Source organism: Dasypus novemcinctus, chromosome 29, assembly GCF_030445035.2.
Source record: "Dasypus novemcinctus isolate mDasNov1 chromosome 29, mDasNov1.1.hap2, whole genome shotgun sequence".
In the NCBI taxonomy this organism is placed as follows: domain Eukaryota; kingdom Metazoa; phylum Chordata; class Mammalia; order Cingulata; family Dasypodidae; genus Dasypus; species Dasypus novemcinctus.
Genome location: NC_080701.1, coordinates 30,664,259 through 30,689,991, shown reverse-complemented (window position 1 = coordinate 30,689,991; position 25,733 = coordinate 30,664,259). Strand labels below are relative to the sequence as shown.

Below are 25,733 nucleotides of genomic sequence, written 5' to 3'. Positions count from 1 at the left end.
GATTTGGTTCCATGTTACATCTTTTGCTTTCCTATTGGTTTTCTGTCTCTTATTTTCTCCCTTACGTATCTTCAAAAAAAGTTGTACTTAACAATATCTTATTTATACAGAGAAAGGGTCTGAATTGATTATGTGCATTTTCTAGTTAAAACTTAAGTGGAAATTTGGCTCACTTGGAGCTAAGGTTTGAAGTATATATTCTCCTTATAAGCCTGGAAGTCTTCAAACAGTTGTGGATGACTGTTAAGCCCCAATGATAATCCTTTAAAACTATTTACTTCTTGGATTATATAACTAGTTAAATGTACAATATTTTGAAATTAAAGAAAAGGAAAAGAAGATAATTTAAATCATTGATTATAACTAGGTGGCATTTTAGTATGCATCTTCTTAGTCTTTTAAATGTGCACATATTTTTACTTTTTACATAATCGAGGTCAAGCTATAAATACAGTTCAATATTCTTTTTTTCTACTTATCATATTATGAGTATTTTCGAGGTCATTAAAATTATTTGAAAATTTGATTTTTAAGAGCTATTTAATATGCCGTTGTTTAAATTGCACCATGATGTATTTAATCAATGTTTTATTGCTAGATATTTAGGTGGGCTCCTTTTCTCACTAATACAAATAATGCAGTGATTACTAATTTTATACATAAATCTTTGTCTGCATCTCTGATCATTTCCTTAGGACAGATTCCTAGAAGAGTGACTGAATCAAAGGGAATACAGTTTTTAGGGTTGACACGTCTCACAGCAGTAATCTATTTTATTTCATTTATTTATTTATTTGTTTTAGGAGGTGCCGGGGACTGAACCCGGGACCTTGTACATGGGAAACAGGCACTCAACCACTGAGCTACACGCACTCCCATATTTTAAATTTTAAATGACTGGTATTGATACCTCCATGGAAGCCTCATTAAAGAAAATTAAATCCTTCTGAGAAACCATTACCTGAAATTTAACAAGCTACTGTGCTTTAATGCTGAGTAATGAACTCCTAAATAGAAAGGTAATTGTGAAAGCCAATATTTTATTTACACAGAGTAACACATCTTTCTGAGCAGGGGTTTATCACCTAAGCCAAAGAACAGGAGCACTTCCAGGACCACAGAGCAAGCAAGATGGTGGAGCATCATCTTCTAAGTTCGGAAGCTTGGGCTTTAGTCCTACTTTGACACTGTGTTACCTGAGACAAGTCTGCCAAATTCCTGAGTCTTATATCTCCTCTGTGAGAAGAAAGACTTGGTCAAGGTTGATTTTTCTCAGTGTATGACATGAGTGGTACTTGTGGCACAAGAGATATTTTGGGGTGGTATGTAGAAAAAAATTATTTTTCCATGGAGTATGAAGTTACATTTAAGATCTTTCCAATTTTAAAAAATGAGCATATTTAAAGGAGAAGATAAAGTAAACAATAGTGTAGTGTTCCTTAGCTATGGCATAAATCAAAGAAAATAGTCTGAAGTTGGGGAAACATCGGGCTAAGGTGACCTGCAGAGGTTCTTTCTCACCCTGTCCTGGGTATAATTCCAGGTATAAACAGCTGACACATAATGCTTACCTGGAAAGTAGTCTGGGAACCAGGTGGTCTGGTTGCCATGTGCAAGGAGTGATAGAGAAGCGACACAGGCATGGAAAAGTTTTCCACTAGCATCCTGTGACTTGCAGTCCTTCGCACTTTTCATTTTAGGAGTGGGTTTGACTTGTGCATGGTGGGCTTTCTCCCCTCTCCTGCAAAGGCTACCGAAGGCTTGTAGCTTTAGCAGGACACCCCAGGAACCTGGAGAAGACGCCTCCACTCCAGCCCAGCCCTCACCATGCTCCGGGGGCTTCTGGACGCCCCATGGCAGTTGCTGAAGGAGGGAAGGGAGTCCCGGCGCCTGGTGCTGGTGGTGGTTTTTGTTGCTCTGCTGCTGGACAACATGCTGCTGACGGTGGTGGGTACGTGCGGGAGGCTCGCGGGGAGGGTGAGTTCGCTTGGGGCCCCAGGGGCAGCACACATGCTGCTAGACTTCAGCAGCGAATGGGCTTGGGAATTTTTCTCTTTATGTTCAAATACACAAAGAGGTTGTTGGGAGTAGAGTCTGAAGTTTGTTAAGAATTACTAAAAGATCCTGGAGATTCACGGAGTAGGAGGTTCAGAGAGCATCAAAAAAAGACAAGAAACCTACCTTATCAAAACCTACCTTTTCCTACCTTCTTTGGGTTTCATTCTCTCAGAGTCCCACTTTTTTGCTGAGAGTTCGTTAACTTTTTCTTTTTTTAGGAGATACTGGGAATTGAACCCAGGCCCTCATACGTGGGAAGCAGGAGCTCAACCTTTATACCAAGTGATGCCAATATATTAAGTTATGCCAATGCTTACTAACATGTTGTCCCTCCTCGGCAAGGCATATGCTTTTAAACAAGAGTTTTCCTGAGACAAGTTGCGAATCTAATATAATGCTTGGAATTTACATACTTTAGCTAATAGGATAATTGGGGCAGGCAATGTGGTGGGAGTCAAATCACATCACTTTTACCCTAGCTTGGGCATAAAGCTGAACCTCATAGGAACGACCCTGCACCTGCTAGTAGTAAAAAGGCAATCTTCCCTTAGCCCTCATTGCTTGTCCTGCTTGACTTTCAGTGCCTATTGTGCCCACCTTCCTATATGTCACCGAGTTCAAAGACATCAACACGTCTCTGCACATGGGCCAGGCTAGGACTTCCCAGCATGCCCTCACCTCTCCTGCTTCGTCCGCCATCTTCTCCTTCTTTGACAACAACACCGTGGCTATTGAAGAGAATGTATTCAAGGCCACGGCATGGACAAATGGCACTTCCAGCACCATCCCCCCTCTGATCACTGACACCATCTCAGCACGTAAAAACAACTGCGTGGAAGGCACAGAGTTCTTGGAGGAAGAGAATGTATGGGTTGGGGTTCTGTTTGCTTCGAAGGCTCTGATGCAACTTTTGGTAAACCCATTTGTGGGGCTTCTCACCAACAGGTATCCCAATAAGTGCATTGTCTGACAGGCTACTCAGGGGCTCAGGAACAGGGGGATGGGCTGAGGTATTGTAAAGGGGGTTGGAAGGGATAAAGAAGGATTGCTGGCTTGTCTAGACCCCAGGGGAGCTGGCTGTTTGGAAAGTAGGTCATCCCAATGGTTACTGAATGACATGATATTGATGAAATGCTATGGGGTCCTGCTTTTCTTAATGCTATAAATTAATATTAAATACTAAGAAGAAAAATCAGTAAACAGTAGTGAACTGATGATGTTATATAGTGTGGGTTGAGTGTGGAGATGGGCCTTCCTATTGCAATCTAGAACACTGGCTTTCTAGCAGTTGGGTTTGGGATTACCCTGATGTTCCAAAGGGATAGACACTCTGACTAGGCTATCCTCTCTGGAGAAGAGGGTTTTGGCCTGGGTCTGCGGGTAAATTTGCACATTTATTTATTTGTTCACATTCATCAATGTCATGTCCTGCATTCAGAAACATATTTTACCATGTAACTATATTTCTGTTCCCATTAATATTTAAAAAAAATTGTCCAAGTATGTGGATGCCTATTAAAAATGTGTATTTTTTAAAAATTCCCTTTTAGGATTGGATATCATATTCCCATGTTTGCTGGCTTTGTTATCATGTTTCTCTCCACAGTTAGTAAGTAATTTGCTTCCTCTTCTTATCACTGATTACCTTTGATTTTATCACATGCATATTAATGAACAGGGAGAGACAGGTTAGGCCAGAGAGTAATTAGGTATCTGATTAAGGGAGCCAGCTGTGACGTTGATGTAAATGTTTTGCTTTGTTTTTTTTTTTGGTGTGGGGAATAGAGCAGTCATTGATCTTCAAATCTGGCAACTCTGTCCAGTTGAAGTTTGTCTATTTTGTTGTGGATGAACAGATACTTCACTTTCTTCACCTGGTGAAAATAGCAAAGGCCGTTTTAGTGAGTGTGTAAGTGTATCAATCAAGAATCCCTTGAGTGAGCATACTAAAAACCTCTCATCTTTGGGAAGGAGTCAGATTACTTAGATATGCATAGGTAAAGGGCAACTGATAATCTAACTGGGTGAAAGCAACTGGAAAATTCCAAAAGGTCTACTGTATTCAACTTAAGAACATTAAAGATTATAGCTTAAGAAAGTAAATTTGCTAAAGAAACAAGAAGGGAAAGACAAGTAGTCTATCCAGTATCTGCTAAGTCTTCCTCATAAAATGGAGATGGAATAGGAACAGTAAGTAAAAAATAAGTCTCCAGATTGACCCTGGGAAGTAAAATAAAAAGGAATGGATGGGGCTGGTTTGTGAAGGAAGCATGTAGACCCACCAATGCTTTTTTTGGTTTTTAAAAAATTTTATTTATTTCCATCATCCCCCACCCCCCTGCCCCTCATTGTTGGCACTCACTGTCTGCTCTCTTTTTGCCAGGACCTCCCATATGGGAGGGAGGCACCCAATCACTTGAGCCATCTCTGCTCCCTGCTTGTTGTGTCTCTCATTGTGTTTCCTCACTCTGTCTCTTCGTTATATCACTTCGCTGTGTCAGCTCGCCATGCACCTATAGTGTCAGCTTGCTTTCTTGCTCATGTTTTTTAGGAGGCACTATGTGGTAGGTGGCACCCAACTGCTTGAGCCACATATACTTCCCCACCAGTGGTTTCTGATGTTCTTTTGATTCTCTGATTCAATACACTTCTTTCTCCCTCATTTTCCTTATTGCCTTTCTATTAGTTATCTGCTTTTTCTACTCCTCCTCCTCTAGTGTTTTTTCCTCCCAGCATAGGGTTTAATTCCTAATAACAATGCTTAACATGAAGTTTCAATCTGGGCTGCAAGGCTGCAAAGTGTAGGAGCTCAAGATGTGAAGTTCTTTTATGTGAGAACTGCAGCTTATTTGTGAAAATTCTAGCCATATCAAAGGGAGTGAGGAAATTCGAGTTAGAAATGTTCACTTTCTAGAAGTTCCGCCTAGTCTCAACAGTAAATTAAAAAACATTAAGGTGATATCAAACTGCTGGGATTGTGAAAATATATATATTTATATTAAGATGTCCTATAACGCCAAATGAAACTTATAATTTACTCCACAAGATTTATGGGGCACATGCATTATGCCTAGATGGCAGTAGTCACTGAGGAAATATAAAGAATGAAAAGACACAGCTCCAGCTCTCCAGGAGTTTATGGTGCTTGCCTGCAGAGAGATGGCAAACGTCCTGAAGTAAGATGATGCAGACACAAGGTTATTGCTTATTATTTAGCACAAGGTTATTGCTTATTATTCTCAATTCACTACCAAGAACTCATGTTTTGAAAACTTTTCTATCAAGAAGTATTATTAAATAATAATAATTATTTCCATGAGATAATCAGTGTTGCTATACTGAGTTGGCCAACTTCTAGCCAAAACCAATAACTGTGTGTTTAGGTTATTCTATGTAGCATGCAGAGGTTCATTAAGGGTTTTTTAAATCCTAAAAGGAGGTTGCTGATATCTGTTATTACTCTAATGTCTCCCAGCTGGGAAGCATGCTTCATGTAATTAGGAACTAAATGATTGCCTGCGTTAGGGTGCTAAGTGAAAGGAGATTGTGTTGAGCTCCCTAAATAGGATAACCAGCCATCCTGATTTGTCTGGAACTGAGGGATTTCTCAGGATGCGAGACTTTTGGTTTTAAAATCAGGAAAGTCCTAGGCAAACCGCTCTTCTCAAAGGACATGGGGATAATTGATTTGGAAAAGATTGAAAATTAGAACCCCCGAGAGAGGGCATTGGTGACCAGGCAAGGAGAGCCCAAGAAGGGGCATGTTTGGGAGACAATGAGTAGTTGGGTGTGATCATGACCGGAGGTGATGGGATAAAATTATAAGCACAATCAAAAGATGTCTATGTTGAAAGAGCAAAGGAATTAACATTCTGCTGATTTAGACATCCTGGTAGGGCATCTTCCCTCTTTATGAGACATTACTCTGAATTGGAGGTGAGACCTGTCTGGACCGAAATCTTACCACCAACACCCTGTAATTTAGTTTGTGATTATGAATTCCTATCAATTCTCAGTTTCATGTATGTGAGTCTCTGATAGACTGAACCTCTTCCAGGGCATGGACTGGATGTTTTCTATATTTTCAATCTCCAAAGGGACTAACACACATGAACATTCAATAGTTAATAAATCCTCACTGATCTGATTTGACTAAAGGATCTTCCAATATAAGAAGGATCCAATTGGAAGACAAGACGTTTTCGACCCCGCGCCCATGGTCCTTGAAGGGCACACTGCTTATTTTCCCCATAATCCAGATGACCCAAATGGGGCCAAATAGGGGTGTGTACTGCATAGGGAGGATCCAGGGGTAGACCTTAAGGACCAGTTCCCAGCCCAGGGAATTGGACTTTATGGGCATTCCTGATTCCAATGGACAGAATATTGGGTTCTCAGGAAAAACTGGGGAGAGCCAGACTTCCACTCTACATGGTTTCTGCTTCTGTGGTTTCTAATGAAAATGCAGTCCTGACTGAGGGGTGGGAGGTTAGAAAGACAGCTCCAAAAAGAAGGAGCCACCATTGTGCTGTATTAACCCATGCACAACAAGGCTCATGTTTGTAATATGAGCTTTGTTTCTAGGGGCTAGAGGGTATAAGTCAAACTGGCTAACGTGAGCACGCTTGCTATTCTCTCTGCCCAGTGTTTGCTTTTTCTGGCACCTACATTCTGCTCTTTATGGCCCGAACCCTTCAAGGCATTGGATCTTCATTTTCATCTGTTGCAGGTAACTCTTTAAAACACACATACACATACAAGGGTACACGCGTGTGCATGTTACCAAGAACTACCTTCAGACCCTAGGAGATTTATAAGAGGAAGTAAAGGAGAATCTCGTCCTGTAGATTTGTGATTAAGAAACAAAGTAATTGTAGGATTGCTGGGCAGGGCCTTTAAGTCTCTAAGCCTGGACATAACTCCTCTGATGATATTCCAATGCAGTCAGCTCAGGTCAGAGCAAACCTGCTGTAAAATAGTGTAGTAGGTCGGGTGTTTTGTTTTTTTCTTTAAATTTTTAAAATTTAATTGCCTTTTTAAAAAAAGATGCATAGATCACAAAAAATGTTACATTAAAAAATAAAAGAGGTTCCCATATACCCCATCCCTCACCCCCCACATCAACAACCTCTTTCATCAGTGTGGCACATTCATTGCATTTGGTGAATACATTTTGGAGCACTGCTGCCCTGCATCAATTATAGTTTACATTGTAGTATACACTCCCCAGTCCACTCAGTGGGTGAGTGTCACTCTAGGGTCCTTTCTCTGAGCCACCTTAACACTGAAAGGAACAGTGATGCTAATACTGTTAGTAACACCGTTACAGTTACCAAAGTCTTGCTGCACACATTATTTCATTTAATCCAATGAAGTAGACATTTCATGCTGCTTTACACGTGAGTAAATGGACCTGAGAGAATTTAAGTGACTTTCCTGAAAGCCCACAGCTAAGAGGTAGCAGAGGACTTTCCACTTCCTACCAGGTCACAGTTGTCTTGCCCTGTCCAGCCCATGTTCTCTTTCAGGTAGCCAGGCTTTCATGCTATTCTTTGGGCACCCCCAATGAACGGAACCACCTTCTGTGATTATCGTTTTTCTTACTCTGACCTGCCCCATAGCCCATTCAATCAGGGAAATGCGGTAGGGAAATCATAAAATGATACGAAATGCAATGTCATTAGACAATGGAGTTCAGGGGCCTGTGCACTCCCAACAAGTTCAATATTTTGAACAGAATGAGTGAGTAATATGGATGTTTGGGGACCATTGGAGGTAGTAAATACAAAATACTATGGAGAAAATTTTGTAAAACCCCTCAAGCTGAAATGTTAGCTATGATTATCCCTGAAGATACAATAGGGCAGACAACAAGGACTCTGTGTGAAAGGCAGACAGAAAGTTCCCATGCTATCTCTTTGGTTACTCTCTCTTCAGGTCTTGGAATGCTGGCCAGTGTCTACACCGATGATGAAGAGAGAGGGCGTGCCATGGGAGTGGCCTTGGGGGGCCTGGCTTTGGGGGTGCTGGGTAAGTGACACCTATCTGGACCTAGGTCAGGAGTGTGGGAAACTGCAGAGCTCCCAAACATGGCGGCAGGAGGCAGATATCTCCAAGGTCCTAGAAGACAAGTATTTTCCTTCCCTCCCTGCCACAGTCATGATTTGAGTGAGATCTTTCCAAACATCTAGGAAAGGCAAAATCTCTTTCTTCTTAAGCAGCTGAATAGCTCATAGTGTTAGAGTGGGGTCCAGAGACCTAATCTGTTCAAGGCTTCCTTACATTAGCAGCCTGCCTCACCTCTGCTTCCATACAGTGGTTTAAACATGAGAGCTTACTCTTTACTAGATTCTGTGCTAAACACATAACAGACTTTATTTCCTTTAATCCTCACCATAACCCTATGAAGGAGGAATAATTGCCACCATTTTAGAGATGAGGATAAGAAAAGTGAAATGGCCCATCCAAGATCACACAATAAGGGAATGCCAGACCTGAGAGATTTTCTGGATTTTGAATCCCACACTCTCAAGCATGAGGTTATCCTTTCTGCGAGGTTTATCCCTCAGAGGACTTAGCTGAGTAGCCCAACAAATTACACACTTTTACTGAGTTCTTATTACATGCCAAACATACCGAGAGCACAGAAGGGATAAAAGATAAGAAGCTCCAGACAAGTCCCTGCCCTCTATGAGCTCACAAGCTAATTGAGGAGATAAGATGCAAACACCTGAATTTAAGAAAAATGAAACACCAGTGTCCTTCCCTGGCCCACCCTTGCTCCACCCCCACAGGGAGAAAGGGGCATAAAAACCCTGCTCTTTGTTCATATCCATTTACCCAAACACCAAAGCTAAAACTTTGATGCATTCTGGACTCCTTTATCACCTTTTATTCCCACAGGAAAAACAAGCCCATATGTCCTCTACAGTCACCTCTTCAAAGTCAGGTCCTAATCCAGGGGTTCTTAACCATTTTTCTTCCACGGACCCCCTTGCCAGTCAGGTGAAAACCACAGACCCCTTCTCAGAAGGTAGCAGCAGATAGTTTCATGACACACCTGCACCAATAGGTCCCCACAAGAATAATGTTTTTTAAATTTTCAATTCAAGTTCATGGACCCCCTGAAATCTTACCCCCTGGTTAAGAACTACTGTGACTGGTGGAAAGTGGAAGATCTTCTACCACCTACTAGCTGTGTTAAGGACCTAATCATAGCTCAGTCCGAATATGTACCAGCCTCTTGGGTGATTTCTTGCACATTGCCTTCTTCCTTTATAGTGCTGCTAGAAAAATTTTCCTAAGGCTAGAGCTGGTGGTATTTTTCCATTGCTTGAAAGCACTGGTGTTTCTCCTTAGTCCATGAAGTGAAGTAGACATCTCATCTGGTATAAGGGACCCTTTGCTGTTTAGCCTCTACCTTCCCCACTTCTATTCCATTTTAATTATGAGTTTATTTTTCATTAGAGAAGTTGTAGGTATACAGAAAAATCATTCCGAAAGCAAAGGTCCCATGCAATCCTCTCCTCAGTTTTCTCTTTTATGAATACATTGCATTAGTGTGCTAACTTTGTTATAGTTGAGGAAACAGTATTATAATAATTATACTGTAAACCATAGTTCATAGTTTACATTAGGGTTTGCTGTTAGATTTATACAGTACTGTGGGTTTTTTTTTTAAACTTTTATTTTAGTAACATATGTGGAACCTAAAATTTCCCCTTCTAACCACATTCAAATATACTATTCACCAGGGTTAATTACATTCACAATTTTGTGCTACCATCACCACTATCCATTATGAAAATTTTCCAACACATCCATCCCCATTCCCTATGCCCACCCCAGCTCCTGGTAACATGCATTCTAGTTTCTGACTCTATGAATTTGTTTATTCTAATTATTTCATATCAGTGACATCATACAATATCTATCCTTCTGTGCCTGGCTTATTTCACTCAACATGATGTCTTCAAGGTTCATCCATGTTTCTCATGTATCAGAATGTCATTCCTTTTTACAGGCTGAATAGTATTCCATTGTATGGATATATACATTTTGCTTATCCCCTCACTGTAACCAGACTTTGTCTAGGTTCTTGGCTATGCTGCAGAAATGAATTTCAAGAGCATGTCAGGTTAGTTAGGCCAATAATTTATTAAGGTAGAGGGGGAAGAGAAATAGGAGAAAATAACAGATCATGGGTCCCAGGTAGAGAGGAAGGGGCTAAAGATTGATAAAACAGATGGAGTTACAGACTACAGTTCCCATTATGGATTATAAATTCCCAGGTTTTACTTGAGTGGCAACCCTGGCAGGGGAAAGATGGCGATAACAGGGTGCAAAAGGCAGCAACAGGCACATGGACCAGCACTGGGACATGCTCTGGGGCAGGGCGAAGGCAAGAGAGCAAGAGAGAGCTTGGCGCTTGCTTTTTAAACCATACCACCCCTTTGCTAATGGCAGGGGAGGAGTTCCGGCTGTTTGCTGTTTTCATTGATTACGCCACCCATCAATCCCCCAGGAGGGCCCAGTGATAAAGTCCTTGGGGAATGTCAGGGGCTTCTCCTGGCTTCTGGAGGAAATCTTGTTCTGAATGGCAGAATCTTGTGTGTGTGCCTGTGGGGGGTCTTCCAGCAGCCATCCTGGGGTTATTGATGTCCACGGGGACTCTTTGCTGGGTTCCAGATCCACCTATTGATTTCCTATCTAGCCTGCTTCACCACTGCTATACTTCCCCTCCCAAATTCTCATGTATATTTATATTATATTATAGTAACACAGACTTTCTTCTCTTCGCTTTTCAACTGCACTTTTTTCTGAACCTCTGAGTTCTCTATACCTGCTTCTTCCTCACCAGGTGCTACTTATCAAATCCTCTTTGTCCACCTTAACTTTCTGACATACTACACTATACTTACACAGACTTTATACTTGTAATCTTTTACAGTTGTACGTTTCAACTTAGGTTGTAATCATTTTTGCTTGCCACAGACCCATTCCTTCCATTAGGAGGCAGTAGAAGGCAAGCTCCTTGTCTTCTCCATCTCTGAATACTCAAAACCTCATGCAGGACTTAGTCCCTAGTAGACCCTCAATAAACAGTGGCTGGATAAATGTGGACAAATCCACCCTCACTAAGAGCTGGCCCTCATCTCTGGAACTGGTTTCTGCTTTGCCTTTCCAGTGGGAGCGCCCTTTGGAAGCGTGATGTATGGGTTTGTTGCGAAATCTGCTCCCTTCCTCATCTTGGCTTTCCTGGCACTCCTGAATGGAGGTAAGTCATCATCAGAGACTTTCACAGGTGACAACTTGTGGGTTGGGAATGCTTTGTGCTGCCGTGTCAGTCTTGACTAACAATGGATGATGGGAATGAGTTTTGATGCAGCGAGGACTGCCCTGTCCTAGAAAAGAAGGAAGAAACTCAGGAAGTTAGATCTGCAAGTGGTGTGGCATATCAATGTATGGGAAGGTGGTGGCAGTGTGGCTGCTATTGAAGCCTCCAGCTAACCAGTGGATAAATGGAACTGTCTCTCTCTCTCTTTCTTAGCACTGCAGCTTTGCATCCTACAGCCTTCCAAGGTGTCCCCTGAGGTAAGTAGACACCTGGCTCCATTGCTAAGAGAGTTATGGAATGGCTAAGTGTAGACACCCTGCATCTTTAGATCATCTGTGTCAAACCATCAGGGGGAAGATGAAGGGGATAGAATCAGAAAAGTGAGAACTGTCATTAGAGTCCCAGATAGGGTGACATTTAAAGCCATGTTGGGAATAGCAAGGACACCTGGCTTGATGTTGGACAAAGATGGGAGAGGGCATTGGAAAGAACCATAAAAACCTGACTGTCTAATAAAACTCAGAGTGAGAAAACGATATTGGGACCCGGGTATTCAGTTATAACATCTCAGAGTTAGAAAAGACTGTAGAAGCCACTCAAACTCTTCCTCAATAAAAGACATCCTCCTAGAGCTTCCTTAGCTTACTCTCATCATGTTGCAGCTAATAAATATCAGAGCTGGTATTTGTCTGACTGCAAGCCAAAGATGGCTCTGGGAAATTCATGTCAAACCATGAAGAAAGAGAAGATGACAGGACAGAAAACATGGGAAAGTTTAAGACCTTTACTTTGCATTCTATTGTCCAAGATATTTCAAAAGTGGTTATAAAAAGACCTAGGAGTCTGTAAGGGGTTTTCATGTGCCAGGAGCTCTGCTTAGCACTGTCTATGCTTTATCTCATTCAATTTTTCCATCAGTTCCATGACGTGCTATTATTAACCCTACTGTCAATTCTCAATTCTCCTGTTACCAAATACAAATCTGTATTTCTGTTGGGCTGTTGTTTACATGGTAGCAGCTGGTTATGATGAGCCCTTTAACTAAAACCCTCAATTTTACTGATTAGATTTTTAGGAAAATGGGGATATTTTTGAATCTAAAAATTTAATGTACAGCACATGATTTTTGAAGTTCACTTGTAAAGTCATTTTGCAGTGTAGGTGGAATGATGTTTGTCATATTTTGAGATATAGCATGTAGCCATGTGTTTGAGTGAATGTTTTATTCAAAGTACATGGTAAACAATCTTTGGTAATAAAAGAAGAAGGGTTAAATAAATGAAAAAATTCAGGGACAGCCAAGAAGTATCCGAAAGAAGTAGGAACTATGAAATAATTGACGCTATTAGGTTGTCAATCTCCCCAGACTGACTGGAGCCTCCTGGGGTCTGCTTGAGCTGAGAACTGCTGGGATGTATGGAAGGAAGGAGGAATAGCCTAGTTTAGCTGGAATGGAGAGTATTCTGAAGGAAGGCGGACATTAGAACTAGATAGTTAGGCTTGTTACTTCAGTTGGACTTCTTCAAGCTCCTTCTACACCAGTCCAGATTGGCTCAAAATGGCTCAGAGCAAAGAAACCTTGAGTAGATTTCTGAATTATCACCTCCATGCTCACCTTTTGGTCAGGACAAACAGTGCCAGCAAGATCTAGTGGAGAGGTCTTTAAGACCAGAGGTGCAGACAGCTGTTGTCCAATCCTAGTCTTGCTAACAACTCTGACCTGGTCGATGGCCAGCTGTCTGGAATATGCTGTCCCCCTCTTTGTAACTAACACAGGACCTTCCTTGCACACAGTAGGTGCTCTGCCACCAGCTCATTCTGTGACTTTGAGCAAGTCACTTTCCCTCCCTGGACTTGGATATCTTCATCTCTATGGTCAAGGAGCTGACATAAACGGGCACTTGGGTGCTCTCTCAGATGCTGTGGGAACTGGAGAGCTGTCTCCACCATACAAATGGAAGTTTTTTATTGTCCGTGTTCTCCAGAGTGCCGAGGGAGCCCCGCTCTTCACACTTCTCAAGGACCCTTACATCCTGGTGGCTGCAGGTAGGCAGCCCACGGCCTCCCTTGGAGCTGGGAGAGGGCGAGCTTTGGGCGGCAGGTGGGAGGCTCACGGGAGAGTCGTCTGCTGTCCCTCCAGGCTCCCTCTGCTTCGCCAACATGGGAGTGGCCATGCTGGAGCCCACCCTGCCCATCTGGATGATGCAGGCCATGTGTTCCCCTGAGTGGCAGCTGGGTAAGTGACCTCAGGGCAACCGCAGGCTTGGGCAGGACACACGGTGCGGGTCCTCTCTCAGTCTCAGGTAATCGAGGAGCATGCTCAGGCTCAGGTTATCAGGGCCACAGAGGAGCCAGGTGCTTTCTTCAGTGAATTCCCTTCCGTGCCCACGTCCCTGGATCGAGCAGGAGTGAGCTGGTCAGTGCCTCAGAGAAGCAGCCTGGGAAAGGGCAAGGTGGGAGAGAGGTGAAGGAGGCTGGTGAGAAGTCATGTACCTAGCTGAGTGGCAGAAGCTGGAAGGTTTTCAGCTAGAAGACCTAGGTTTCCGTCTCAGCTTCGTTGCAAACACGGGCAAGTCATTTAAACTTTCTGAGCATCACTTTTCTCATCTCTAAATGGACATCAGAGTAATAACTAGTCCATAGGGTCATTTCAGGGAAGGAAACGACTTCCCGTGTGAAAACACTTTGTAACATGTAGGCTATTAACCCACACCCCATTACCATCCACACTCTGCTCTTAAATGTCTCCTTCGCAGTTTATCCTTTTGCTCTCGTTTTCCCCCTGAAAGGGAGATATGGAGCACGTCGTTCTGCAGCCCTTGCCTTGCAAAAGGCCTGGGTTCTGATGCCCACAGGAAAGCTCTGGGCCCAGGGCACAGGCCTCCAGCCTCCTCTGCACCTCGTGGAGACTTCACGTCTCCTGTGAGGTTAGAGAGGACGCTCCAGCCCTTTTCAGGAAGCCTGAGAAAAAGGAACAGGGAAGTGCTACGTGCCGATCCTCAGTCACTGCCGGGAGCAGAGGCTTATGGGGACAGAGGGCAAGCTGATAAGGACCTGATGTAGCTCTGCAGGCAGTAAAAAGCCCTAAATCTAATTTCGGATGCGACAAATTCTAAGCAAGGCTCCCGTCTGCACTCTTAGCTCCAAATTGAATTTTTTTCTGGGCTGCAGCTGCCTCTGACCGCGGGGCTAATTGAGTTTGACCGTGCTCAGTGCCGATAATGCACCCCCTGCCCCAAGCTCTGGACACTCAGCCCTAGATGCAGGTGAACATGCCGCCCCGCCCCAGCAGCCCAAACCCAGGCCTCAGAATGAGGCTGCAGGGGAAAGTCCTGGCAGAGTAAACCTTGGGGTGATGCCTTCCCTGGCACCATCTTTTACAACTTTCCTCAGTAGAGGTCTCTGCCTCTGTAAATTTAATATCAGTGGTTCTCAGAGCAATTTACATCAGAATCACCTGGAAAGCCAGTAGCCCCAGATGGCTGGGACCCTCCCAGAATGCAGCACAAGCAGATTTAAAGATGCTGCTGATCCGGCTGCTCAGGCCACCGCACTTTGAGCACTAAGGCTCTAAACGAGTCGCAGCTTTGAACATTGTGGGGAGGCACAAAGAAGACAATGCTTTTACGAGCAATTTATTTAATTTTATTATTTCTCATCCCTCCCCCCCCATTGTCTGTTCTCTGTGTCCATTTGCTGTGTGCTCTTCTGTGTCCACTTGCATTCTTGTCCTGCAGCACCAGGAAACTGTGTCACTTTTTTCTTTGTTGTTGTGTCATCTTGCTGCGTCAGCTCTCCCTGTGTGTGGCGCCATTCCTGGGTGGGCTGTGCTTTTTTCAAGCGTGGCTGCTCTCCTTGCGGGGTGCATTCCTTGCACATGGGGCTCCCCTACGCAGGGGACACCCCTGATGGCATGGTACTCCTTGCACGCAGCAGCACTGCATGAGGGCCAGCTCATCACATGGGTCAGGAGGCCCTGGGTATCGAATCCTGGATCCTCCATATGGTAGGCAGACGCTCTGTTGGTTTAACTACACCCCCTTCCCACGAGCAATTTATAATGTGACTGAGTAGGGATGGTAGAGCCCATTCTTCCAGGGACTATCCCCAGGTGGAGGATACAGCTCAGGTTCTGGGGGCAGGTAAACCCGGGTTTGAATCCTGAGTCAGCCACCTTCTGGCTGCAACTTTGGAACAATTGCTTAGTCTCTTTGATGTCTGCTTTTTCTTCTTTTGTAAAATGGAGGTAGTTTTCAGAGTTGTTTTGAAGATTAGAACGATGTGTTCTAAATGGGTTAGTGCAGGGCATGGGATACAGGACATACTCAGCAAATAAAAATTATTATGACTCATAATTGTTTTAGTTGAAATCATTTTAATATAGTCAAAGCCTTATATCATGCCCCACTCCTTGAAAAAAAGCTCTGAACAATATATATGTCTACAGACACATAGCCTGGGACACGTCTTTTGCACAAAATATCAGTAAAATGCAAACTATATGCAGGTACTAAGAAACTAACCATATGGATTGAGAAAAATTGCATTCAGGAAATTCCACACTATTTAAAATCAAGTCAAAGAGGTGTATATAGGAGGCCGGCAGACTTCCTAGAGGTGCCTCATACCAAATGTCAGATAAAGCAGTGAAATATAAACTAATGACTCCAACCTGAAACGGGTTGCCACCCAATACAGATAAACTAGACAAATATACTAGGGCATGCTTCACTTCCACCCCACAGAAGAGAATATTAAAAACAAACAAGCCATCAGCCAGTAACCGGGAACTTGTTTACTTTCAGTTTAATTGCGGTCATCCTGATGTTTTATATTGGACAGCATTGTGTCCTCTAGGTTCAGTGAGGAGACCCAAAGACACACAGCTGACATCAAGTAGACCTTTTCTTCCCTCCCTTCCCCTCTTTCCATCCTGCTGTTTTTGCTGTCTGTGTTGTCTTCTCATTTTCTCTTCTTTAGGATTCACTGGGATTCAATCCTGGGGACCTCTGATGTGGAGAGAGGTTCCCAGTCAATGGTGCCACCTCAATTCCTGGTTTCTGCTGTGCTTCATCTTGGCTCTCCCCTTGTCTCTCTCTTTTTTTTTTTTTTTTTTTTTAAGATTTATTTTTTTATTTATTTAATTCCCCTCCCCTCCCCTGCTTGTCTGTTTTCTGTGTCTTTTTGCTGCGTCTTGTTTCTTTGTCCGCTTCTGTTGTCGTCTGCGGCACAGGAAGTGTGGGTGGCGCCATTCCTGGGCAGGCTGCACTTTCTCTCACGCTGGGCAGCTCTCCTTTAGAGGTGCACTCTTTGCGCATGGGGCTCCCCTACACGGGGGACACGCCTGTGTGGCACGGCACTCCTTGCGCGCATCAGCACTGTGCATGGGCCAGCTCCACATGGGTCAAGGAGGCCCGGGGTTTGAACCGCGGACCTCCCATGTGGTAGACGGACGCCCTAACCACTGGGCCAAAGTCCGTTTCCCCTTGTCTCTCTTTTGATGTGTCATCATCTTGCTGCATGACTCACTTGCACTGGGCATACCATGTGGGCCCTAGTGTGGGCCCTGGCTTGCCACACAGGCACTGGCTCACTGCGCAGGCACGCTTCTCTTCTTTTTCACCAGGAGGCCCCAGAGATCGAACACAGGTCCTCCCATATGGTAGGGGAAGTTCTATCACTTGAGCCACATCCGCGTCCCTCAAGTAGTCCCTTATGCTAGAGCCTTCTGTGCTGACACATTGGTAGTCCAGGGCTGAGGGAGGCACCTGCAGTTGGCATGAGAAGGTCTGGGTTCAAATCCTGGCTCTGTCACTCACCAGTTATGACAATGATAATTAAGGCCAGTGTTTACGGGATACTTACTCTGTGCTGGGCACTGTGCAAAATGCTGGGTGTGGATTGTCTCGTGAAGCCACATGATCAGCTTATCTGGCAGAATTCTTATTATACCCGTATTTCACAGACTTTTTAATCTGACTCAATATCCCATTATTCTCTCCAATCCTGGACCTTGTGGATTTCCCTGTCTGTCATCAGCAAGTGTCCCCATGACCTCGGCTTCTCTTTTAACATTCCCTTAATCTTCTTGCCCCGAGACCTGGATGCTTCCCAAGTACACTGTTTCCTGCTGTCCTTTTTGATAGAAGCCCCTGTTCTTGTGGAACTTGTTCTCCATTGCTGCTTCCGAATCATTTCTTCTCATTCTCCTTTGACAGTTCTGACTCCTTTGACGATCATGTGATCAGATTACAGCACCCAACCCCTCCTCATTGCAATCATCTACCAATCCCTTAGTTACTCCTCCTCATTCATTAAAGCTGGCAACCCAGTTTGTGCTCTTCTTTTCATCTCTACTCCTGTCACCATTTTTGTTCACTTCAATATCCAGGTGAATGACCTTACTAGCGTCTTGTCCTCTTACTTCCTTAATCTACTGTCTTGCAATGATCTTTTTCTTCCTATATTAGTCAAGCTAGCCTATGGCTGTAACCTTGAACTTGACATCACTGTTAATTCTATGACCTCTGAAATCTCAAGTTCAAGCAGTCCAGTCATCACCTTACATAGTCTCTGCTTAGGTATTCTAATATCTCCATATCAACAATTTTGGGCCACACTGAGATCATCAATCTATTGTCTGCAGTTTTTTTTCTATTTTCATCACCTCACATGTTCTTAATTCTCTCATGGTCCATTATTAATGTCACTCTATTTCAAACATTGTTAGCGCCTCTCTCCCTCCAGTGTGGTCACTTTTCAAAGTCTTACCTCTGGCTAAACTTATCTGTTGTCTATTCCTTACATGCACCTGAGTAGCTGAATAGAGCTAAAGAAAACACAGCCAGGCTGTGAGTCTCACTTTAAATTTATGGCCACAAATCTCAAGTGGGTTTTCACGCTGTTTGATGATCTTTCTGAGCATCCCTGGTTATGTTCTCCTTCCCACTTCCCAAAATGACTACAGGCATAGCTTGGAGAGATTGCAGGTCCTGTTTTAGATGACCACAATAAAGTGAATATTGCAATAAAGCAGCCACATGGTTTTTTGGTTTCCCAGTGCATATAAAAGTTATTTTATGCTGTACTATAATCTATTAAGTATGTGATATCATTATATCTGAAAAATGTATATACCTTAATTAAAAAATACTTTATTGGGAGAAGATATAGCTCAAGTGGTTGAGTGCCTGCTTCCCATATATGAGGTCCTGGGTTCAATCCCTGGTACCTACTGAAAAAACAAATAACTTATTGCTAACCACCATATGAGCCTTCAGCAAGTCATAATCTTTTTGCTGGTGGAACGCCTTGCCTTGATGTTGATGACTGCTGAATGATTGGGGTGGTGGCTAAAGAGGGTTGGGGTGGCTGTGGCTATTTCCTTTTTTAAATCAATTTAAATGATACATATTAATAAAGGATACAATCGATCCAAAGTGTACAATCAGTGGTATTAGGCATAATCACATAGTTGTGCATTCATCACTTCAATCATTATTAGAGCATTTTCACTGTTTTAACAATAATAATAATAAACAGACACTTAAACTCTACACCTTAATAATCACGTCTTAATCTCTCTATGCTTCCCCTGCCATATTTAGCTCCAATTCCATTTCTGTCTCTAATTTATTTCCATTTATATTTTTTATCGAGAGTCAAACAATATGTAGTACCTTTGGTGCAGTTACCTTCAATTAGTATATTTCATTTTTTCTTTTACCCTAAATGGAAGATTATGAGTATATTACTACATACTAGTATCCATATTTTGCTTTGGTTGTATTTTTGCCTGACATTAAGGTCTTGTAACATCAACGTACGTTTGTTCAGTTTCGAAGAAAAACAGTCGTGTATATGCAATGTTACACATACTCATATTTCACATGATGTTTTGCTATGCTATATGGTCCCATGGTACATTTTTTGGCTTTCCTTCTAGTGATAAACATGATCTTAGACTTTCCCTTTCAACCACAGTCAGACCCATATAGTAGTACTGCTAGTTACAAATGCTATGATGTGCTCTCACCATTTCTATTCATTTCTAAAGATTTATGAGCAGTTTTTTTACCAGATCTGCACAGATTAACCCTCAACTTTCCATTCCCTAACCTCATTATATTTTCTGGTGACCTGTACTCTAGTTAACTCCATGAGTTTACATAATGTATTTAGTTCATAATAGAGCAAGATATGGTATTTGCCCTTTTGTGTTTGGCTTTCTTCCCTTAACATAATGTCCTCCAGGTTCATCCATGTGGTTATATGCTTCACAACTTCATTTCTTCTTACAGCTGCATAATATTCCATTGTACATATACACCACAATTTGATTATCCATTCTTCAATTGAGAGATCCCTAGGATGTTTCCACCTTTTAGCAATTGTGAATAATGCTCCTATGAACATCAATGTGCATATGTCTGTTCACGTCACTGCTCTCAGTTCTTCTGAGATATTTATAATATTGTTCAAGTTCTCTGTTTCCTTGTTGATCTTCTGTCTAGTTGTTCTAGCTGATGAAGTAAGTGGTGTGTTGAAGTCTCCAGCTATTATTGTAGAGATGTCAAGTATTTCTCCCCTCAATTTTACCAGAGTTTGCCTCATGTATTTTGGGGCATCCTGGTAGAGTGCATAGATATTTATGACAGCTACTTCTTCCTGCTGGATTGTCCCTTTTATTAATATATAATGTCCTTTGCATCTCTTTTAACTTTATTGCATTTAAGGTCTGTTTTGTCTGATATTAGTATAGCTACACCTGCTCTTTTTTTCTTACTGCTTGTGTGGAATATCTTTTCCCAACATTTGACTTTGAGCTGGTTTGTATCTTTGGGTCTAAAGAAAGTCTTTTGTAGACACATATGAATGGCTCTTTTTTTTTTTTAATTTTTAAAAATCCTAATTTTATCCACTATGTCAGTCTACATATTTTGATTGGGATTTTAATACATTCGTATTCAATGATATTACTGTAAATAAGTTATATACTGCCACCATTTTATTCTTTGGCTTTCACATGTCATAACTTATTTTTGTCTGTCCTTTTACTCTTTCGATTATCCTTTCTGGAAGTCTTCCCTTCTACACTCTCCTCCAAGCCTCTCTCTCCTGTCTTTTTCTTTCCGGCTGTAAGGCTCTCTTTAATTCTTCCTGCAAAGCTGGATTCTTTTTTATGAACTCTCATAGTTTCTTTTTTAAAAAGATTTATTTGTTTCTCTGCATCTCCTGCCCCCACCCCCATTGTTTGCACCAGCCATCTGCTCTTGTTCACATTCTTTTTAGGAGGTACCAGAAACTGAACCCTGCACTTCCCAACACCGAATCACTTGAGCCACCTCCACTCCTTGCTTGTTGTGTCTCTCATTGTGTTTCCTCAGTGTGTCTCTTTGGTGCATCATCTTACTGCATCATCTTGTTGTGTCAGTTTGCTGTGCAAGCGTCAGCTTGCTGTCTTGCTTGTCTTCTTTAGGATGCACTGGGAACTGAACCCAGGACCTCCCATGTGGTAGGTGGGTGCCCAACTGCTTGAGCCACGTCTGCTTCCCAGTTTCGATTTATTGGTGTGTATTTTAAACTCGCCTTCATATGTGAAGGACAATTTTGGTGGATAAAGAATTCTCAACTGGCAAATTTTCTCTTTCACTATCCTATTGACATCACACTACTGTCTTCTTGCCTCTATGGTTTCTGATGACAAATTCACATTAAGTCTTATTGGGCATCCCTTAGATGTGATGGTTTGCTTCTCCCTTGCTTCTCCTAGAATTTTCTGTTTATCTTTGGCATTTGACATACTGAGTAGTATATAAGTTGGAGTAGGTCTATTCAGATTTATTCTGTTGGGGTACAGTGTACTTATTGGATATGTAAATTCATTTTTTTCATGAGAGTTGGGAAATTTTCAGCCATTACTTCCCCAAATACTTTTTCTGCCCCCTTTCACTTTTCTTCTCCCTCTGGAACTCCCATGACATGTATGTTGTTATACTTCATGTTATTCTTCAACTCCCTGAGCCCTTGCTCATTTTTAAAAATTCTTTTCTCTCTCCATTCATCTCTCTCTTCATTTTCAGCTGTTCTGCATTCTGTATCACTTGTTCTTTCTTCTATCATTTTGAGTCTGCTATTGTATGCCTCTATAATGTGTTTTTGTTTTTGTTTTTGTTTTAATATGTGAATAATATTTATTTATTTTTTTTCAATAAAATTCTCAAGTTTTTATTGCTTTAAGTTTTTTTAAATTATTTATTTATTTTAATTACATTATGAAAAATATGAGGTCCCATTCAACCCCACCGCCCCCGCCCCCCCCCACTCCCCCCACAGCAACACTCTCTCCCATCATCATGACACATCCATTGCACCTGGTAAGTTCATCTCTGAGCATCACTGCACCCCATAGTCAATGGTCCACATCATAGCCCAGACTCTCTCACGTTCCATCCAGTGGGCCCTGGGGGGATCTATAATGTCCCGTAATTGTCTGTGAAGCACTATCCAGGACAACTCCACGTCCCGAAAACGCCTCCACATCTCATCTCTTCCTCCCGTTCCCCACACCCAGCAGCCACCATGGCTACCGTTCCCACACCCATTCCACATTTTCTCTGTGGACATTGGATTGGTTGTGTCCATTGCACATCTATGTCAAGTGAGGGCTTAGATTCCATATGTATAATGTGTTTTTGATCTCACCTATTGTGTCTTTCATTTCATTTTTCTCTTCAAGTTTTCAAATTCGTCTTTGTTCTCTCCTAGTGTTCTCTTGATGTCCTTTATCTCTTTAACCATGTTTTTTTTCAACTTGTTGATTTGATTTAGGAGATTTGTATGAACGTCTTTGATTATTTGTTTCAAATCCTGTGCCTCGTCTGGGGCTTTGATATTTATCTTCGCTTGGTCCATATTTTCCATTTTCTTAGTATGGCTTGTATGGCTTCCATTTTCTTAGTATGGCATTTTCTTAGTATGGCTTTCTTAGTATGCTGCTGTCTAGGCATCTTATATGTTGGTGAATTTATTCTGATGCTCAATTTTTCTCTCTTTTCTCTTTTATGTTGGGATTTAGGGTGGGAGGCTGTATGTTACTGCCATTCTTTGATTCTTGCTTCAACCTGCTCCAGCTCTTTAGGATTATCTCTGTTTAGTTGCTTGAATCTGGGACATTGACCCAGTTATGGGTTGCAGATCTTTCTTCCACAGACCTGGGGAAAGAGTTTGTGTAGGCCCCAAAAGGCCTTTATTATTTATTAACTTTTTTTTCAGTTCTCAAACATTTTAATTTAAGCAGAACTATCAAAGAATATAAGATTACCCATTAATATTTATATTATATACAAAACATACTACAACTTTGATTTATGAAAGAAAGATCCTGTCTTTTCTTCTTCTTTTCTATATTCTTTGCATTTTTACTTGATCTTGTATTTAGAAAAGAATGCTCGAGATGTCTTTAAGGTCTTGTTTTTACCTTCATCCCTTAACAGGGAGGCTTTGCCTGCTTGGTCAGCTGTTTTAATTTCTCTGAACTGACTGCTTTGCTGTATTTCCCTGCCTCATCTGGATTGCTCTTCTGTAGCAGTTTTCTCTGCTTTTCCTCCTTTATTGTCATATGCTTTTGATATTTCTGTTTCCTTTGTTCTCGCTTATTGTCAGTAACCATTTTCTCTGCTTTTATATCTCAAGCTTTTTTTTCCCCCTTGATTTCCTTGATGGCCAGGAGAGCTGTGTCACTAGTACTCCCTGGAGCCACTTCCTCCAGGTTATGGCAAGAAGATTTGATACAGCTTTAATCTCTGGTACAGGAGGTTTAGGTATGAAATGGAAGTTTTATAGGGCATACAATTTTAAGAGTGAATCCATCATCTCTTGAATTTCTCTAGATTTTCTTCCTCCATTTTTGCTGGTTGAGTTTGACATATTCCTGTTCATATATTTCAGCAAGGCTCAATTTACTTTTCTCATGATCTAATGTCAGATGCTTTTTATATTCATTTTCATCCTCTTTAGGTTTTTTTTTTAATGGATGACATCATCTCAAGCCTGATCTCTTATCCTCTACTGAATGATATCTTCCAGTTGAAGGGTAGTTTCCTCTGTGATCATGGGTGCCATCCAGACTGCATGATCAAAGTGCAGATACTCTTCTAAGAGGCTATTTTCTGCTCTCTTTTAGGCTGTCCCTTCTTGAAGCTGCCAAGGTTTTTATTGTTTTTTTTCCAACAAGTCTTTTTCCAAAGATGCAATTTGTTCATTCATTTTTTCTTGTCTTTTTCAAGAGATGGTTTAACTACATCAGAATCTCTCTGTACATTTAAGATATTTGCATCTTTAGTTTCTCCATCTTCATCACCTGGCAAAGCCAAGGTCATACTTTTCCAACCTCCTTTATGTTTCTTTTGCCTTCACTTTCTTCAAGGTTATCATCTTCATCTGATTCAGAGATGCCTTCTTTATCTTCTTCAGCACTTTTCTTCCTTTCTTCATTTTAACCCTTCTCATCCTAATTACCTGCTATGTCTTCATCACCTTCAAGTGAATCAAAGAAATCTATGTATTTCAAGTGTCTGGAACTTTTAATTAACTCAAGTTTTTGATTTCCAAACAGTTTTCCCTCATCTTCATCTGAAACAATATCTTCAAAAAAATTAACATCTTCCTCCTCGTTGCCATCTTTTTTCTCCTCTTCTTTTTCTACTTTTTCTAAAAAGGTCTCCAATTCAGATAGTTTGAAGAACTAACCATCTGCTCTGGACTTTTCTCTTGGTTTCCCAGGCACTTTGTTTTGCACCTTGCTCTGCTGTTCCAGTGCTGATATCAAAGTCATGGTCGGAATCCTCATCACTGAAAAGCCAACTCTATTAGTCAGCCAAAGGGGTGCTCCTGCAAAATACCAGAAATTGGTTGGTTTTCATAAAGGGATTTACTTGGAGTAGGAGCTTACAGATATGAGGCCATAAGCAGAAGTTACTTCCCTCACCAAAGTCTATTTTCACATGTTGCAGCAAGATGGCTGCCAACATTTGTGAGGGCTCAGCCTTCCTGGGTTCCTCTGGGCTCAGCACCTCTGTTTTTTCCACAAGGTCAGCTGTAGACTCTCAGCTGCATGGCTCTGTCTCTCCCTGGGTCTCCAGTATCAGCATCAAACTCCAACATCAAAACTCCAACATTAAAAGCTCTTAACTCTGTCCTTTGCCATGCCTTTTATCTGTGAGTCTCTACCCACCAAAGGGTGGGGCCTCAACACCCTACTGGCACAAGAGGTTTACATAATTATTTAATCAAGTAAAGCTATGAATCCAATATAATCTAATATGCCCAGAGGAAAAGATCAGTTTACAAACATAATCCAATATTTCTTTTTGGAATTCATCCATAATATCAAACTGCTACACGAGCCTTATCCTCAGATCAAATTGGCGGGAGTTTTTAGCTCTCTCATCCCCTTTAAAAGATCATCACATTCAAGTTCTAACACTTCTTCTCTATCCTCCAAGTCCTGTACCTCTTAGCCTTCAGCTTCTATCTCTGAGCCATCCTCTTCCACTCCTCTTCATTCTTTGGGAGAAGACTAATGTCTTCTTCTTCAGCAGTTTCATTAGCTGTATCCTAGAAGTGCTGCAAAACTGGTTTGCTTTGAAATCCAGCTTTTGCCAAATCTGCTCATCATCAAAATCATCTATTTTAAATGATTCTCTTGAATCCCATCATTATTCTCTAGTATTTTATGAAAGCTATAAGATACTATTGCTAAAGAAGTGAAATTTGATGTCAATCCATCTTGAATCATGAGGAATCACTCAGGCTGGCTAGTGGCTTTCCTGACCTTGTTCAGATGCTACTCCACAGTCCATTGATGCCAGATAGGTGGGGCCATTGTCATCCACTCCGAGCCAAATACAATGGAAGAGAAATGCCCAGAAAGGGCGCAAAGATGCTCCCTGCGGAAGCCAGAGCCTGGGGACAAAGGATTTGCTTTTATTTACTTTCAATTTCCTCCCGTATACTTCCTTGGTCTGCCAGCAGATGGTGCTCTTTATCAGACCTCTCAGTTCAAACCCTGGTCAGAATGTGTTTGCTGCAACCAGACCAGAGCAACCTGACAAAGGATTGTGCCTCAGGGCTATTCACAGATTCACAAATCAAAACTTTCCCAGAGTCTGTTCTCCAACCTTGGCTGACAGCCCCTTCCCTTTTTCCAGATAGGAAATAGTTCCACTCCTCTCTGTGTCCTCAATAACAAGTCCCAGTCAGTGAAGAGGGTGTTTGAGAGAGTTGGATCTCTTTCATCTGGTGCTGGCGCACAGGGCAAACAATGGCGCCCCCACGC

At 42.0% G+C, this 25,733-nt stretch overlaps 1 protein-coding gene and 1 pseudogene across 1 annotated transcript in view; one reads left to right on the top strand and one right to left on the bottom strand.

Annotated features, from left to right (window-relative positions):
• The first annotated feature begins 1,791 nt into the window (after positions 1–1,791).
• SLC18A1 (solute carrier family 18 member A1) overlaps positions 1,792–25,733 on the top strand; it is a 32,343-nt gene continuing 8,401 nt past the window's right edge. The window contains exons 1-9 of the mRNA XM_058289787.2: positions 1,792–1,951; positions 2,640–3,003; positions 3,609–3,667; positions 6,704–6,787; positions 7,996–8,088; positions 11,246–11,335; positions 11,609–11,652; positions 13,381–13,441; positions 13,536–13,631. Of these exons, the coding sequence (XP_058145770.1) occupies positions 1,828–1,951; positions 2,640–3,003; positions 3,609–3,667; positions 6,704–6,787; positions 7,996–8,088; positions 11,246–11,335; positions 11,609–11,652; positions 13,381–13,441; positions 13,536–13,631 (1,015 nt within the window). The 5' untranslated portion in view covers positions 1,792–1,827. The remainder of the gene's footprint in view (positions 1,952–2,639; positions 3,004–3,608; positions 3,668–6,703; positions 6,788–7,995; positions 8,089–11,245; positions 11,336–11,608; positions 11,653–13,380; positions 13,442–13,535; positions 13,632–25,733) is intronic.
• LOC139437825 (U3 small nucleolar ribonucleoprotein protein MPP10 pseudogene) lies at positions 22,816–25,280 on the bottom strand (annotated as a pseudogene).